The sequence below is a fragment of the Micromys minutus genome, assembly GCF_963924665.1.
Source record: "Micromys minutus genome assembly, chromosome: 3".
In the NCBI taxonomy this organism is placed as follows: Eukaryota; Metazoa; Chordata; class Mammalia; order Rodentia; family Muridae; genus Micromys; species Micromys minutus.
This window is the reverse complement of record NC_137972.1, coordinates 92,698,292-92,716,168: the sequence shown is the minus strand read 5'-3', so window position 1 is coordinate 92,716,168 and position 17,877 is coordinate 92,698,292. Positions and strand designations below refer to the sequence as shown.

The 17,877-nt window shown below is 52.4% G+C and overlaps 1 protein-coding gene across 1 annotated transcript in view; it reads right to left on the bottom strand.

The window, feature by feature from the left end:
- Nucleotides 1-17,877, bottom strand: part of TTC7A (tetratricopeptide repeat domain 7A) — a 101,097-nt gene that overhangs the window by 19,633 nt on the left and 63,587 nt on the right. Inside the window, exons 15-17 of the mRNA XM_080913916.1 lie at nucleotides 15,625-15,785; nucleotides 3,532-3,648; nucleotides 1,180-1,274 (exon numbers count right to left, since the gene is read on the bottom strand). Of these exons, the coding sequence (XP_080770042.1) occupies nucleotides 1,180-1,274; nucleotides 3,532-3,648; nucleotides 15,625-15,785 (373 nt within the window). The remainder of the gene's footprint in view (nucleotides 1-1,179; nucleotides 1,275-3,531; nucleotides 3,649-15,624; nucleotides 15,786-17,877) is intronic.

Sequence of the window (17,877 nt, the reverse complement as noted above, 5' to 3'; positions counted from 1 at the left end):
GACCCACGAGAGAGGACCTTCTGCCCACTCCTCTCTACAGCTGGGCAAGCTAGCTTCTTCAGGGGTAATTTAGTAAAATCCCACTGAGAATTTATCCCCAGGGAAAATAACCACAGTGTCAGCAAAGACGCTCATGTGACTCCCCCTTTACTATGGCAAACAGGAAATTACCGAAATGTTCAACAATAGGGGCTGGTTAAACTTAAGTGGAAGTGTAGTCACACAAGGCTCTGAAGACACTGCAGCTACATATTTAAGTGGCCCCAGTATGCGCAGGTAGATGCAGACCAGCTCTCACAGAACACACACCTCTTCTTAGGTTAAGATCCCTCTCATTGAAGCCTCGAAGCAAGAGATAATCGGGAGATGGCTCAGGCTAACCTACACCGACAGGGAACCTCTCCTGCTGTGGCTGTGGATGGAATGGACCCTGCTCTGGATACTGCCGACATTTAAAATTCCCATGCGGGTGAAACACATCACTTTCTCTTTCTCAGAGGCAATGGAGGCTCCAATAAACCCAGGAGGCCTCGGGACAAACCACAGACAACTTCCGGTTATGAGACAAGCACACAGGAAGTCCTAATAACTGGATACAATTCTCTCTCTAATTGCAAGGAAACTTGTGCCCTTCTTTGGGTTCGGTGGTTCCCCCAACTGCTGAGCACCCCTGCTCTACGTGTCTCTGGGGTCCCTCACAGCTTGGCTCCTGTCCCTGAAGTATGGGGATAAAAGAGCAATTTTACCGAGTCGACTCCACTTGCACTCTGGCAAATTTCTTCGTGTCTTTGAGGAATGTGCTCTGCTTGAAGCAGGCCCTGGCCTTAAAGGTGTACGTAATTCTTAAGGGTGTACGTTTGTAATTCTTGAACTCTTTCAAATTTCACCAGCCCTGGACTCTGGGATGAGTTCTTGTTTCAGTCAACCCAGCTTCAAACGGAAATGACCTCGGCCCATTCCTTTCTGTTTGACTCCTGAGCCGGACACTGGGCAGACACTGGCCTCTGGCCTTGGTGTAAGGGGCAGCCGGCTCTGCCCACACCAACTTCCTGTTCCACTCTCCTCTTCATTATGCCTAGGAGGTGGGGACCTCCTTTCTGTTGCCCACAACGGGTGACCACCACCGATCTGTGGCCCAGCTGCCAACCCCACCCAGAGCCAAATCAACCCTGATCTTACCAGAGTCTGCATCATGGGCGTCTGGTAAAGTCAGGTGAATACCATTCTGTTTCTTCACCGTGAGGCCTTCAAAGTTGCTGTCCCTCTCCAGACCCCTGAAAGACAAAGGGGGAAAGAGCTCCAGGACCAGCAGGGGCTGAGAGGAAACCCAGGCTCAGAGACTGAGTTCGGGCTCAAGAAAGGGAACCAAGCTAGAATAGCAGGGAAGGGCAGAGACAAGCAGGACAGACAGACCAGCATGGGTCCTGTACCACTCTGTTTGATGGAAGGACCCCCCCCAATGTCGGTGCCTCCTTGAAAGTGAGACCTCCAGGAACCGGCACTGTGGGCTTCTACAGACAGCCTGGGTGGTGCTGCCCTCTGCAAAGGAATCCTCAGACTGCCACCCCCCAAAGCCCTGGTTAGAGAGGATGGAGGGACAGACAACACACCTGGTGATCCCCTGTTCTTCCTCATCCATCTCCCTGAGTCCAGGGTCTCCCACCTGCTGAGAACTTTCTCTTTGCTCAGAGTAGGAGTAGGGGTGGGGAGGGGCAGAAAGGAGGCCCTTGCTCAGAAAGGCAGTAGTTGTCACTCTCTTAGACGGCCCCTTCGCACCGCCAAGGAAGCCAGTTGCACGTGGCATGGGCAGGGGGTGGGAGGACTGAAGAGAGCCAGAAGGTATGTTCTCTTTGGAGGTATACCAAGATGCTGGCTCCACAAATGTTCCCACAGCCCAGGGTATCTTTGTTGTCCTGACTCACACTGGCCCTGACGTGGTTTGTCACCATGACAAGGCTCACAAGGCCGCTGACTGGCACCTGTGCAGGAGCCAACTTCAGGCTCACTTCCATGTAGGTGCCCATCAAACTTGTTCTCAAGAGAGATCCTTTCCTAAGACACGGAAACAGCCCATCATGGGGGACTGTGCTGCATAGTTTAAGGCTAGCGAGTCGCATGTTACTTTGAAGATCCCTGGACCAGAGGGGAGACTGGCCAAGCTAAGCAAGTCATTGAGACTGTTATGGAAAAGGCTGAGTGGCTTCTGGGTGGCGGGTGGTAGCTTCATGAAGGAGGGACTGGGGGCAATGAGGACATGAGTGTGGTTTGAACAGAACCCAGGGGTGTTGGGTGGGATGGCGCAGGCTGGCTAGGGTGAGTGGGCAGACCAGACCCTCAGACTCTAGATTTCGGTTTTAGTTTATGATTGTCCAAAATTAGACTTTTACAAGCCCTGGGGTCTGGCTTACAGCTCTAGGTTTCAAAGAAAAGCCTTTCCTGTCTCCTGAGGCAGCCAGGAGGGACTGGATCCAGGCTTGTGGGGCAAGTAGCAACCTGGCTGAGTCCTGCTGAATATTGGGGTGAGAGAGTTATGGAAGTTTTCCTACATTATGAACCTGAGCGGCCTCTCCGGACAGAATGGAGTGTGTGTGTGTGTGTGTGTGTGTGTGTGTGTGTGTGTGTGTGTGAGTGTGTGTGTGTGTGTGTGTGAGTGTGTGTGTGTGTGTGTGAGTGTGTGTGTGTGTGTGAGTGTGTGTGTGTGTGTGTGTGTGTGTGATGACTTGGGACATCAGCTCAATTGTCCCTATCCCTATGAGAACACCTGGCAGCTCCACAGCTCCTCTGAGCCAAAGCTACCCCCCTAAGGGACCTTGTCTAGACTGACCACTTGGACGTGCAGTCTACTCGCCTGGCAGATAGGAACAGCAGGTTCCAGGGCAAGCCCCGTGCAAACTGGGCCAGTCTGTGTACCTGTTCTAGCTGCTACAGCCAGAGGGTCTGAAAGCAAAACCCATTTGCATACAAATACCTCAAGGATGATCCTTGGCCTTCCAGTGCCTACCACCAGGGACTGTCTCTACTCCCTCTGTGAAAAAATCCACCTGCACAGCTTTCTGGAAGTTTCTACCTGCTCTGGAATCTCCCAGGCCGATTGGCCTGCAAAGAGAGGGCTGACTCAGGTTTCTCCACTCCTTCTTACTCTCCTGGGTCTCCTCTGATTTCACTAGGAGAGAGGGCTCTCAGAGGCAGCGGTTCTCAGCGTGGGGGTCACATAACAGACAAGTGACCGGCACATTAGATAAGGGCTGAGGCCATCTCTGATAACGGAGATGTACATGGCTGGCGCAGGACCAGACGTAAGCAAGGAGCGCACGGCCTCTCTCAGATGCCGTCTTCTACCTGGGTCTGTGTGTGGGTCCAGAGGACTGCCAGGAGACTCAAACCAAACTGTGAACAAGCCCTAAACACTGAGTTCCACATCTCCGTTCAAACCACCAACCACATTTTGTGGGTACTGTGGCCTTTCAGGCCACCACCCGCCAACTCTGCCCGGTATCCTGAGCAAGCCAAGAGGCAACGGCAGCCACTTACCCCAGCTGAGAGAAGTTGTAGAGGGTCTGCCACAGGCGCAGCATTTGCCTGCAGGTCACCAGGGCTTCCTCCGGGCCTTTCAGCACCTGCTCCAGCTTCACCTTGGTGAACATCAGGCTGTGGGAAGGAGAGCTGTAGTCAGCAGGCCCTGGAGAGGCTTCCCTCCAAGGGTGGCTTCGGGGATTCTGCACCACCTGCTCACCTTCACAGCCCTTAGAAGGCACAGCCTCCACCACAACCACCAGATGCTAGCCTTTTCTCTGTGCCTCAGTTTCTCATCTTTACAGCCAAACATGAGATACCTCCCCGCCTCGATCATACGGCATCTCACCACCTCCTAAAGCAGTCGACTGACTCGCAGCTCTGCCTGGTGTATTCTTTACAAGCTCAGCAAGTAACACCTTGAGTCCTACTAACACACGGCCAGGATTTATACTTCTGTGCCCCAGAGCGCACAGGATCAAGCCTCAGCAAGAGTCACAATTGGAAAGCAGCCTCTTATCCTGTCTCACGTGTGTCTTGCATATATGTCTGGGCCATGTTCCTGTAGTCAGAAGGCAGCTTTCAATCAATACACAGAACACATCCGTGGAGACCAGAGCATTTAACCCAGATCATTAGTACTCTTGTTCACTAAAGGGGTAGGGAGGGCCGGGAAGCCTTGCAGAGTTAAGTGCTAGTCCTTTCTTGTCGGGGAGTCTGCCTTTGCTGGGAGAGGGGGCAGGCAGCAGGTGTATGGGTGTCAGAGATCAACACACTGGCAATATATTTTATACAGCTGCTACCTAGACAGCCTTTGCTGAGCCCTGAGCCTCTGTGACACAAGGCTGTGGCCTAGTCCTCAGGGGCCCTGAGGCCCTGTGACCCACCTTACTCCTGCTGAGAGAGTCAGTGGTGGGAACCATCGGGCCAAAAACTTGACAACGAACATGGCTCATGTGGCCACACAGGCCTGCTCGGGGGAGGAAGAGCTGCACCGTGAGCCCCACTTGAGGTGCCCAACCTTACTTTTCTCTGTGCTGAGACTTGGGCCACCACGGCCACTCTCTGGGCCTTTTACAACTCCTTTTAAACTGTGACTTGGTAGATGATAATGAAGGAAGTGAAATTTACCCTAGTGTGCTGTTCAGAAGAGGGTCTGGGTTCTGGGCACTCCCTGGGTTTTTCCCTCACTCTTTCTCAAAAATGCCTTTTGTGTTGCTGCGTTAGCGTCCACCCCCTCCCTGCCCTGGCCTCCCCTGTCCATCATATGCCCCCTCCCCTCTCCAAATGCCCCCTCCCCTCTCCATCTGCCCCTTCCTTTCTCCATCTGCCCCCTCCCCTCTCCATCTGCCCCTCCCCTCTCCGTCTGCCCCTCCCCTCTCCATCTGCCCCCTCCCCTCTCCATCTGCCCCTCCCCTCTCCATCTGCCCCTCCCCTCTCCATCTGCCCCCTCCCCTCTCCATCTGCCCCCTCCCCGCCGCACCCTCCCCTCTCTGTCTGCCCCCTCCCCTCTCCACCTGCCCCTCCCCCCTCTGTCTGCCCCCTCCCCTCTCCATCTGCCCCCTCCCAGCCGCAGCCTCCCCGCTCTGCCCATCAGCCTGGACTTATTTCTGATAGGCTCTCATGCAGCTGAGGAACTCACAATATGGCTGGGAATGCCCTGCCTCTCGGATCCTCTACCCGTACCTACCACAGCTGCTGTGATTGCAGGTGTGTGATGCCCCTATGAACAGAAACTTCCAAAGAGAGTTGTGAGGCAAGAGCCCTGGAAAGGGGCCTGTCTGCAGAGAGGACTAGCCGATTAGAATCAGCACTGTGGAGAGACTGGAATGCTGCAGGCCCAGGGGCTAAGTACCTGGTCTCAGAATAAGCTCCAGGCATTCCTTGCCCACATCTATGTTGGACAATATCTTGCGACAGTAAGGAAAGAGCTTTTAAGGAATCTATTGACTAGCCAGCATCTGAAAGCTAAGAACATCAGCAGACAGCATCTTAGGCCGACAGAAAAGCTTCCCCCATCTCAGTGAGCCCGTCTCTATGAGGTACCCACTTGTGTATTCTAAACATTTCCCCGATTTATGACTTTCTCTGTTCTGTAAAACCTTAAAATCTTTTAAAAACTGTTTCCATGTTGGAACATAGAATTTGGGATAATTTAAATCTGTGCTCTAGGATCATGGTCACTCAAAATGGCTCCAGGAAAAGCTGACTCATTCATTCCCTTTTGTGTAATATTAGGGTCTGGACCCCAGGCCTCGAATGCTACAAAACCATTTCTACCAACTTTTTGGATTTTGTTTGGTTTGGCTTTTGAGACAGGCTCTTGGTGTGGCCTCCTGGCACAGCCGGAACCCTCAGTATAGACTAGGCTTGAAGTCCTGGATAAGCCTGCCTCTGGAATCACAAACATGCACCACCATGCCCAGCGCAACCTTGACTTTAAACCCCACGCTGTCCGGCCCTTCTGCAATCTTTCTTGAACATCATGCTCATGACCCATCTTCTGCCTGTCAGGTCCTGAGGGTAGAAGCTGGGCAGAACAGGGCTCAGCCAGGAGGGAGGAGCTTCAGGGGTCAATGGGTGCCGCCTGCCTCTCCTCCGGACGTCTGCAGAGGCCAATATGCCAAACGTTAGGAGGTGCTTCTGCCTTCGGGAATATGAAGTCGAAGATACAATTTCTGCCTTAATTAGAGTGCTATATAAATGTCAGCCTGCCCAGAGAATCATGCGCTGTGTTTTCGGATCTGACTCCAGAGCAAGAGAAGGAGCGGTGTCTTGCTGGAGCTGGTGTCAGATGAAAAAGTGGGGAAGTGAAGGAACACGGGCCAGGCAGGAAGAGAAGAGCACTTCGAGCCAAGAGTTATGGAGGTTCAGCCTAAGTCCATCTTCTCCTAGGGAGCCAGAGCATCAGAGTTCCCAGGGCAACCCAGCCCCCGGCCACTGGGACTCTCCACAGACAGCCTTCTTGGTCACAGCCCCTTCCCCATTGCTGCCACTGAGTCACACCTAAGTTCCAGTCTCAGATTTAGGGTGAATTCCTAGAGGACTGGCCAGAGGTCGCATGTGCCTGGGACAGAAAGGATGAGCTGGATAAACAGCCCCCATCAACACAGGCAGTATCTTCCCTCCCGGTGGCCAACATTCCACTAGCTTGAGTGACCTGGAGTGGAATTTCTCAGCCCAACCACATCCTCTCTATGTTGGGCAAGAGTCCCAACAATCACCCCTGGGTGTGAGCCTCAGGCTGAGGGTCCTGGGGGAACTTCCTTGGTTGGAAGTTGAGCACTGCCAGAGAAACCAGACACCAAAGCCTGTCCTGCCTGATGCCCACACCATCAGCACACAGGCCTCAGTGTGGTCCTTAAGACCTTCCAGTTTAGGCTCTGCCTCCTGTTTCTGCCTCTTCCCCTGTAACCTTGGGCCGATTACTTGGTGGCAGCGGCTCCTTGACAATTTCCCCAGCTTTGCTTTATGAAGTGGCTTCTGCTGGGGCTAACCTTCTCCCTTGTCACATCTGGCCAACTCCTACACTGATGTCTCCCTCCAGCTTTCTCTAGCTCCATGTGGCTGTACGGAGGACACACTGATGGCTTATCTCACACTCAGCGTTAGACATAACGCTGGTTTCAGGATCTACAGACTCGGGTCTTTAAACGGCTTCAATCCGTCTCTCACCAAGGCACTTGTTATCAATGAAGACTACACAGGTTCCTTCCTGTCCAGCTATTCACAGAGACCTTGGTTCACCCTCATGACTGGCTGGAGTTATGGTTCCAGCCTCATCAGAACCCTGTGCTTTCAGAGGTGATTCTGGGAGGAGCGGCAAGGCAGATTCAGCGAGCCTGGGTTTCTCCTACTTTCAGACCCATCATACGTCGTACGAATGAGCCTAAAATGTCTTTAAGTGAATTATAAAACTTTAGGAAAAAACTCCAAGGCTGAGGTGACTGTGCATGCAGCTGGCACTTAATTATGTGCCACGAACCTCTTATTAAAAGTTTAATAATGAGGATAAGTTCATTTGGAGTATTCTAGCCAGATACCCCAGGAAGAGGTCTGTGGCCAGGCCTGGTGTGGGTGGGAAATTCACCATTTATCTTGTGGTCTGCAGTTTGTGCCCACCACCGGCTCACTTACTCCGTCAGCAGCAGTGTGCCTGCTTCCCCAGTTCCTGGGTTGGTACTTGGCATACATGTTTAGCTTGGAAATTGGATAACTCGACTTCTTACACATACTGCAGTGTGGAAGGGAGTCATAATGTCAGGTAGACAACACACTGGCCAATTCCATCCCAAACTGTTCACAAGCAAGGCCTTACTCAGATGACAGGCTCTGTGGAGGTGTGTTCTAGAGGTGGCTCTTTCTGACTAGTGGGTTAGGGGTTCTTCATCTCTGGGGTCAAAGACAAACATGTATAACTGAAAATTTTCTGTAGGACTGGAATGTCAGGAGCTATTCCAGGAGACAAATGGTCAGCTCTGAGCCTTACTGTCCTTAAACTACACCATGAAGACTGGTCTGGGAGACAGAAACCTGAACCAAAGTCCCACCCCTGTTGAGTGTGTCACAGGTTCCATACCTGTAAAATAGGAGGGAAATCACCCAGGAGAATGAAACCCTGATGAGCTGTGACCAGCAGCTGAAACCCCAGGGAAGCCACGGCTGTCCTTAACATCAGAAACAGCTGAGACCTTGGGCTGGAGAGATGGCTCAGCAGTTAAGAGCACTGACTGCTCTTCCAGAGGTCCTGAGTTCAATTCCCAGCAACCACATGGTGGCTCACAACTATCTGTAATGGGATCTGATGCCCTCTTCTGGTGTGTCTGAAGACAGCTACAGTATACTCACATATAATAATAAGTAATATTAAAAAGGAGGCATAGGAAGAAGAGGAAGAGGAGGAGAAGCTGGCCCCCGGTGCACATCTTAACTGTTACTACATGTAACAAGATGAGGGAGTTACCCTGGCTCACTCCCAGGCAAATGACAAGCGGGGTACTTCATTTTCCTAGCTCTACAAGCATCCTCTGTAAAGAGCCCCCGCCTGTCCAAATGTGCCTACGCAGCCACAAAGTAGAGCGGGCCAGGTAACGACCTTGGCTGTCCAAAGGCTGCAATGGTTCCCCTTGAGAACTGCTATCTGCTATTCTCAGACCTGTCTTCCTGCCAGACCCTGGTTTCTCAAGGCTGGCTAGTAGTCTCTTATCTTCCTGTAGCTTTCCTCCATACTCAACAAGCAAGTCTGAACCAAAGCACAGAAGAAGGTAGTTGAATCTGGAGGATTCCTCAAAGCCTCTGGATGTCCCCAGGGACCAGAGCAATTTCAAGGAAGCAAGTCTTCAGGGAAGCTTCCAGAACATTCCATTCTTCCTGTCCCCACCGGTCCCTACTGTGCTCTTGAGGTCCTGGGAGGCTTTTCTTGTTCTCCCTGGCTCCTTGAAGGGTGGTGGCAGGTGTGGTGAGTATACGGAAGGGGACATTACCTCTTTAAAGGACAGTAATTAGTAATTCTAGTCGGTGGCCTGCCGTGCCGTTTTAATGAAGAGTTCTATTTTTATAGAAAACATATAATTGAATGGAGAAGCAGGGTGTTCTCTGAGCGAGGGCCACACTGCTTTAAAGTCTAACCCCTCAGGCCAGAGCCTGAATACAGTGGAATCTATGGAGCGGGGTTCCCTGGCTTCCCCAGCTTGGCCTCAGAGAGCTGAGGTGACTTTAATGGCAATGACGTCCCTGCTCGGAGCCATGGAGCCTGGGTGGGGTAGGACCTTGAACTCAGAGCCCTATCCATGACCTCATTTGTAAAATGCAAACGCAGTTCCGGTCACTCCAGGACGGTGAGAGGACGGGATCAGTGCAGGGATGATCCCAGGGTTTCAAGCAGGTCCCCTGGCCACCCCTCACCAGGTATTTAGTCTTGCTTGATAGGTCATCTTACTTTGCCATTAACTTCTTCACGTCAGTTATAAGGTCAAATTATGGTGGTAGTGAAAGCTTATGCTCCAAACACTCAGGAGGTAGAGGCAGGAGGATCAAGTAGTTCAAGGCCAGCCTAGGCTACTCGAGATCTTGTTTTTATTAAAAACATCACCAAGAAAAAGTCAAACCAAAACAAGTGCGGCCAGGGCTGTGAGTTGCCCAAATCCTCCAGCCTCACACGCAGCCTCCTCCCTCCACTGGGGCAGCAGGAAGAGAAGAGGCTAAAGTCTCTGCCACAGAGAAACCTTCAAACTCAAATAATACATGGGGAAAGATTAGCATCAAGTCTGCAGGTCAGTAAGCTTAGGTCTGAAATGTGAACGCTCAAGAACAGGGGTGTCTGTGGGGACCAGGAATTAGGATGCCAGAGAGATCAGGGGGTAACCAGAAGGGCTGAAAGGCAGAGATAAAGGTCTGGAATAGGTACAGAGGTCCCCACTTCATGACAGAATAACAGGATGGGCGCGGAGACAGAGAGCAGCTGTCCTCCCTCCGCCACCCACAGCACCAGCCTGTCTCTCAAGGTCCCCACTCAGCCTGCAATCACCAGGCTTTTACAAGGAGGCCCAGACCTCGCCTAGGATGCCAGGGTTCCCTAGATCCTGTACATTCCACTGCTCTGGGAAAGTCAGGAGGGTGAGAGGCTGATTACTCGGGCACATGCTCTTTGAGGGTGTGATTTTTATAGGAATTCTAACAGGGATGGCCTCCCTGAGAGGGGAGGCCCACCCCTAGTTTTATTACTTTCCCTCAGACTAATCTTTGACACTCAAGGGATCCTTTTTAGCAGTTCTTAACCTTAAAGCTAATGGTTTTTCCCTGGTGCAGAGGATTACTGTGACCCATGTTCCCTAATCCTTGAAGGCTCACAATGATCCTCTACCTCTTAATAAATTTAACTCGATCCGACTTTGAAGCCTTAAAAAGCAACAGTCCCAAAGTCTCAGCTTCCTGGAGTAGCTCCTGGCCTTCAAAGGCCCCCACCCCACCTGGTGAGAAACCTCAGCCTACAGATCTGGCACATCTAGCCTTGACCGTACTATTCCCATCTGTGCTGACTGCTGGCTGACCCACCCCACTAGCCTCCCAACATCCTTCTATCACAGGTCACTTAACAACCCCCCTAATAAGCTCTCCAGCTTTGGACACAACTCACATAACAAAGGGCCTCACCACGTCAGGTAGACTGCCCCAGAAGCTCTTAGGTAGGAGACAAGGGTAAGTTATGGCCTGGTAAAGAGCCTCAGTCTCTGCATCTAAGTTTTCCATCCAGTGTGCTAACTCTGGTGGCTTCCCGCTGAAAAGGCAGACTCTCGTGGGCAGGGAGCAGTTAACGAAAATACAGGGCTCTGTCTTGGGTCCTCTCAAGTCACACAGAAGGAGACCAAGGAGGTGCTCCTGAGAGAACAGAGGAGAAATGCTGAATGTCAACCCAGCCCAGCCAAGGAGGAGCTGACCTTTGAGAAGGATCCGAGGGTGCCAGTGATTATGCCTGGCTTAGCACTTCCTCGGCCACATGGCCAGAGAGTCCTGGCTGCTGTCCCCACGCACTGTGGCAGCCAAGCATGTTAAATGAACCCAGCAGAGTGATAAACTATGTTTGTGTTAATACCTTTGATTCCAACCCCCTCCTCAAGTGTTGGTATTTTAAGCATCCTTTTGATGTGCCACAAGTCCTTAATAAGAACAATCAAATAAACACACTGGGTTTAAGGCAGAAATGTTAACAGAAGTCCCAGGACTCTGATCCCTTCTGCTTGGTGGATTGCTTTTCCAGAAATATGTCACATGCAACCTGATAAATAGGTGTGTGTGTGTGTGGGGGGGTAGCTCAGAGAAATGCCCTAGAGGTTCAGCTTCAGCCTTGACTGGTTCTAGCTACAGTCTGGCTCCGGCTAATACCTAGTTATATCACCTCAAACATTTTCCAAAACAGCCCTGGTTTCCCGGGCAGATGGATGCAGCAGTTCATGTGTTTATCTGGGGCGAGGAGTGGCTTGTGGAGAGAGCCATATTGTTCAAGCTCCTCTGCGGTTCTGACACACATTCCCTCAGGACTTCCCAAGTCTCCTAGGACTAGGGGCTGGGACAGCAGGGGCTCTCAGGAATGCCTATTGTGTCAGATAAGGGGTGGGGAGGTGGCCCCGCCCACTGTGGAGCTGGGAAGAAAACACATTTACTCCTGTGTCACTTGTGGGCCCTGGGTCCTCAGAGTCAGCCTGGCAGGCTGCCAGGGCTGGGCGGGGGAATGACTGACAGCTTGCTTATTGGAAAGCTCCCATCCTTGGCCTAGGAACTTTGTTTGGTTTCCATGGTGACCTTCACTACAAGGGCCTGACTAATGCTGAAAGAATGTGTTACCTAAAACCATTTCCCTACAGTGTTCACGGTGGTCCCATTCCTCCCCACCCCATATCCCTGTTCCTCCTGGTCAGGCTTTCGAGCTGCCTCTTCATGGGAAGGCCCAGCAAAGACAACTCTGGGACTTCTAACATTCTCACATTCCCCACAGGAAGCCTGCGGACGGCCTGGCCTTGGGCCTTCTGGCTGCCTGGTACGTGTGTTCAGGGCTTAGTGGGAAGTCCATAGGATTTCAGGAAGCTGATGTGGATATCTGGTTCCCCTCATACTAGGTTCACACTGTCCCCGTGGAGGACTCAGTCTCTGCCTTGTCATGTTTCTGCCTTTTTAAACCTGAGCTGTGCCAACCAAAGGCCATTCTCCACTGGGCTTCCTAATCCCCGAGAAAGAAGGGCTTTCAGACACTGGACTCACCTGAGGTTCTGCCTTGCGTGCCTAGACAGTGCCTGTGTGGGCACAGTGACTGTGTCCCCGCGCCATTCGCAGCCCAGCCTCATCCACATCCCTTCCTTCAGCTCCTGGCTCACTGTACCCTGTCAGTACCAGGTGTCCATGGGGCCTTGTGGCCTTCCCTCCACACTGGGACACAGCCCATGACCTTCAGTCCGTGTCTCACGGTACACTTGAGAGCAGAGACTCAGGAAAGACTTTTTAAATGTATTTTATTTAAAGAGAAATGCTCTGCTGCGGGTGGCACATAAAAATAAAACTGACTGGCTATCACACCAGGCTAAACTCCTAAGACGGGGTCCGCTCAGCGGTCAGCTTCCTCCTTTGTCTAGGCCTCCCCCAGGCAGAAGCAGGCAAAGCAGCTACCCCTACGCTGACCTGCTGGCTTCTGTCCTCCATGGGGAACAGTTCTGGGATCCACTGAGCTGATGACTTTGCAGAAAGGCAAAGCCTCTAGAAGGCATGGGCACCAGTATAGCCGCTGCAAGGTACTTGGTGGGAAACAACCTGAGAATATACTTTGTTAGGGACGATGAGGTCAGGCCAAGGTGGGTTGGTCTGTGTAGTTTTGCTGAGCCATATTTACTGGACTGATGGTTTAATTAACTGCTAGTAACAGCTGGAATGCCACATGGCCTGCTCCTAGCAAAGGAGCAGCTGGAGAAGCAGGGCTCATGGTCAACCGAAAAGCAATGACATTTCCTGCTAATCAACAGGCTTTTGCACTCCAGGGTTTCATGTGTGGGGAACAGTTTTAATTTATTTGCAAAGGGACTTGGTCACTGGACAGAACTGTTGTGGGTGTGTGTAGTTTTTGTTTTTTTGTTTTGTTTGTTTGTTTGTTTTTTCTATAAGAAAGATTTATTTTCTCACACTCTGGTTTGTAGTCTTTTAGGGCCAGTTCAGATCAAAGCAGAGCTTTGGGGTCTGGGAGCTGATAAAGAACAACTTCTCCACATCATCTGACCCCACTGACTGAGTAAACTGAGTTCTCCTTGGGGTAGATTACCCTTGTGCTCTGCAGAACAACACTCTGTAGTAACAGGGTCTCACACCCTAGAGCTAGCTCCTGCTGCCCCTCAGTGCAGTCTCTGTCAGTGAGCAGTTCTCATGGCATAGGCTGCCCCCTTCAGGCTCTTCCTGCAGAAGCGGAGAAACTATTTTCCAGGTGGCTCCATACAGACACAAGGGCAGGAAGTGGAGACAGGCACCAGGACAAACACCACAGTCTAGACCAACACCCACTTCCACCATCACCACGGCTCTGGGGTCGTGGCCCCTTTAAGAACTTGCTGAAAGCTATCTCTTTGCAAATAGAAGAGGTTTCATTCATGTGCACCCATGGGGCTCCTCCTGAAGGGATAAGCGTAGAGTGGTAGCTATCGAGCTCAAAGCCCAAACTTAGCCATCTGCCTGTGAGGACACTCAGGGGAGAACAGGGCACGTCCCGGGGGTGCAGTAGGACAGAGCAGTGGGGCTCACTCACACAGGGAGTGAGGGGGCTGCCCAATCCATTCCAGAGAGAAGCCAGGGAAGGAAGCATCTCCCTGGGGTGGTCCCGGAAGCAAAGGGTCCTAGCACACCTCACACAGCGTGGGGTTCAGCAGACTTTCAGCAAGGGAAACAGCCTCCCAGAAGGCCCGGGAGTGCACTGGGCCAGCAGAGCACTCAGTGCTGAAGCCATGGGAAGATGCTGAAGAGTGAAGAGGGAGGGCCAAGGATGAAGGTGTAGCCCTACTCTTCTTCCTTCCCAATTGGGTTTTCATGAAGGATCTGTTTGGACAGGACTTGAGGCCAAAACAGCACTTAAGGCTGCGGGGCCAAGGCTCTTCGGTCCCTCTGCCCAGGCCCGACAGTGGGAGGACCTTCCTTCCCTTCCCACCCAAGAGTTCTAAACGCTTTCCCTTGAGTGTTTCTTTTCCCACTTAGTCCAACCAGCAGAGTAAACAGGCACACAGATACATGTAGGTGCGAGGAGACACACGTACTAGCACGCAGACCGGCAGCAGTGAGTTGGGACCGGCCAGGCAGGTGAGGATAGTCTGGGAAAAGCAAGGTACCACTGTGGCGAGCAGAGGCCTCTTCTGGCCTGGATGTTTTTACTGTCTGTAGAAACCACGGGGTTGGGAAGATAACATTGAGTGGGTAAAGGCATTTTAAAGGCATTTGCCTGAAGACCTGAGTGTTGTCTCCGGGGTGCGCCTGACAGAAGGAGAGAACTGACAATCTTGATGTCCTCTGACATCCGCACATGCCACTGCATATGTGTGCCACCCCCACGAATGTAGCTTTTAAAAGTTAAAACTAAATAAAATGAAACTACCACCTGGTATTGCTGTGTGACACCGGGTTTCCCGTTGCCCGCAACTGGTTGATCTGTGTTTTAGAATCCCTAAGGTGTCTTAAAAAGTGAATGATCATTTCTCCAAGGCTGGATGGAGCAAAGCTCAGAACCCAAGCTGTCCCCAGTACAAGGATGGGTTATCAAAGTGGACACACACTCTATACTCTCGGAACAACTGGGATCCACCGGACAGGAGAGGGGGCGTGTGGAGAGGACCAGACAGGATCAGGAATTGGGCTGGGCATGGTTTTGATTACAGACAGCAGTCTGGGAATGGAAAAGCAGGAAAGAGTCTCGGGGCTCATCCAACATGACCCCAGATCTCTTCACAGAGCCACGGTGTGGCTTCTGCCTTGGCTGGCCCTCTGTCCTGGTTTGACAATAGTAGGTCGCTTTATAGTGGGCAGGGGAAAGAGACTAATCCTACCCTACCCGCTGCTCCCTGACCCAGTGCAATGTGAAACCTGCTCCAAAGAGCAGGGCATATGGTTAGTGCAGTAAACACGGTCAGGGCCACGCTGAAGGAAGATAACTATTCCCTCAGCTTCCGGAAAAGGATGCAGTTCGGATGGTTCCTTTACCCTCCACCAGCCCAGCTAGCTTTAGGATTTCATCCTTGGCTGGCTGTGTCAGGGTCATGATTACATCACACTCCTTACCAAGTGGTGCCCTCAGGACTAGAGGGTTGGGTGGAAGTGCGCTCCTGCACACGTGCAATCCGGCGGTGCTCCCCTTGAGCCCACAGCCTTTATGCGAGGGCCAGAGCTCCACAAGTTCACTAGTCCCCACCAAGCACCCTCTGCATAATGCCACAGCCCTTTGCCCTTCCTATGCCTCCCTGTCGCCCTGCCCACAGTGTCCATGCGAAAGACACCATACTCTGCACTGGCTGGCAAGGTGACAAGCTGAGGTGTGTGCACACAGCCATGCAGTAACCAAGCCAGCCCTCCACCCAGCAGTGACCCCGGGAGACTCACTTGAAATTTTCAGGATGCTCGGTGATGGCCATATTGATGACGTCCAGGGCGTGCTGGTAGTGCTTCTGGGCAGAGAAGAGCAGTGCCAGCAAGTGGAGGGCATTGGCATCATCCCTGCACATCGTCAGGGCCTCCTGAAGATGCTCCATGGCGCTGGGGATCTGCCGGGAGAGACCACCAGTTTAGGGGCCTTAGTCTCTGATCCCAGCACGATGTAGCCCAGCCTGGACCAGACATCTCCCATCAGACAGCCCGACAGAGGGCTGGGTGGGGAGACTAAAGCAAGCATCCTGAATGAAGGAGTAGAAGCCTTAGGTATCGGCTGCCCGCCACAAGGGAGGCCCTTCCCAGAGCTTGGCTAACAGGGTCCTCAGAGTCCCACTGGGGGTGGGGGGCTCCGGCTAGGTGGTACAGTGTCACCAAAGGCAGAGAGGCAGCAGAGATGAACTGCGGTGTGCGGCCGAGCTAGCCAGCAGTCTTGGTTTGTATAGTCTGTTTTTCAACCTAATGATTAAGTGTTGTTCTATAGTCAGATTAGATAGGGAAGAGGAGGTCAGAGCACACAGGGCCAAGCTACCAGAGGTGAGGCAAAGCCTTTCCCTCAGGTGGGGCAGACCTGCTGCCACACAGAGGCCCAGTGCTCTAAGTCCTGCAGACAGCAGACACAACCCTTGCTCTGCTGCCTTGCCAGACCCTTGCTCCTCCTAGTTGGGACTGGGAAAATTCTGATAGTCTCGTATGTTGAGGAGGTTGGACCGAGCGCAGCACAGCTCTGGATGGATCAAGATGGATCTGCGAATGCTGTTTTCCTCCATCCAATCCTACCAAGTACCTTCACCCTTCCCTGGCTGGACCGCAGAGGTCAGTACGTTCCTCACGTGGGCTGAGCTGAGAACTCTTGGCAGGGTCTGGGAAGTTTCTACAAATATTAAGGAGTGAAAGAAAATCTGACAGCCACCAGTGGAAACAGGCTCCTACCAAGGAGGCTGGGTTGCCCTGGTGTCTACCCGTCCTCCACTAGCTCCTCCTCCTCCAGCTCCCAGCTCACCTGGGGCTACCTGCCACTTGCTATCTGAATCAAAACAGCATGCTCTTTGGGGACTGGGCGGTTAGAGAAAGCATCACCTTATTTGTGAGTTTGAAAGATCTGAGTCTCTTTTCCCTGGGAGTTCCTGCCTCCTGGAATTCCATTTCCTACTGGTTAGTCATATGCCTTATTGAGATGAATCAAACTCGTAGGGTACACACAGTTGGACAAGCTTGTGTATCTTTTAACCCCTTGTCTGCTCAAGTATCCCCATCCTGAGGGGCTGGCATTTCAGATCTGGTTAGGACAGGCTGCTAAGCCCACACACCTGCTAATGTGGGGCTCAGTGTAGGGCAGTGGCAACCTTCCTAAGGTTGCGACCCTTTAATACTGTCCCCAACCACAAGATTATTTCGTTGCTACTCCACAACTGCATTTTTGTAGTAATGTGTTTTTGCAGGAACGAATCGTAATAGCTGATCTGCGGAATATCTAACGCACAACCCCTGTGGCAGTTGCAACCCACAGGTCGAACATCTCTGATGAAGGCTAACTCTCCTAAACCGTAGATTCAGAGTGCCACGGTGGCATCCGGCCCATCATCTCCTTCCTCAGCCAGTGTTCCAACTCAGCTCAGTTTCCCAGAATGCATGCAGCCTCAGGTGCCCTCACTGAAAGGCCCCGCTTCTGTCGGAATACTCATCCATTCCGTCCCCCCCACAGCTACCTGCCTACCCCTGGTGGTTCTCCCTGCAGCCTCAGGTGCCCTCACTGAAAGGCCCCGCTTCTGTCGGAATGCCCATCCATTCCGTCCCCCCCACCCCCCAGCTACCTGCCTACCCCGGTGGTTGTGGAGGGCTGTGGCTACACAACCAGAAAAGAGGGCTGGGAGAGACTCGGCACCAGGCAGGAAGGGAGAGGTTAGGACGGCCTGTGTAGGCAGCGTGCCAGCTACAAGCCCGGCGCAGACCAGGCCCCTCCGTCACTCTGTCTGTGGGTACCACAGCAGGAAAAACAACCTTACAGGACATGGATGGAGAAATACCTTCCCACCCACATTCTCATGGGCTCTTCCACTTCTCGGCTGGTACCTAGGGTGAGGCAGGAACAGCCCTCTGGTCTGCATTTCCTCTGCAGCAGGATGTGGTCAGACAGGCAACCCGAGGATGCTCGGAGGCTGAGGTATGATACACAGCCTACAGAGCACTCAATGGGTTTTCTAAAGC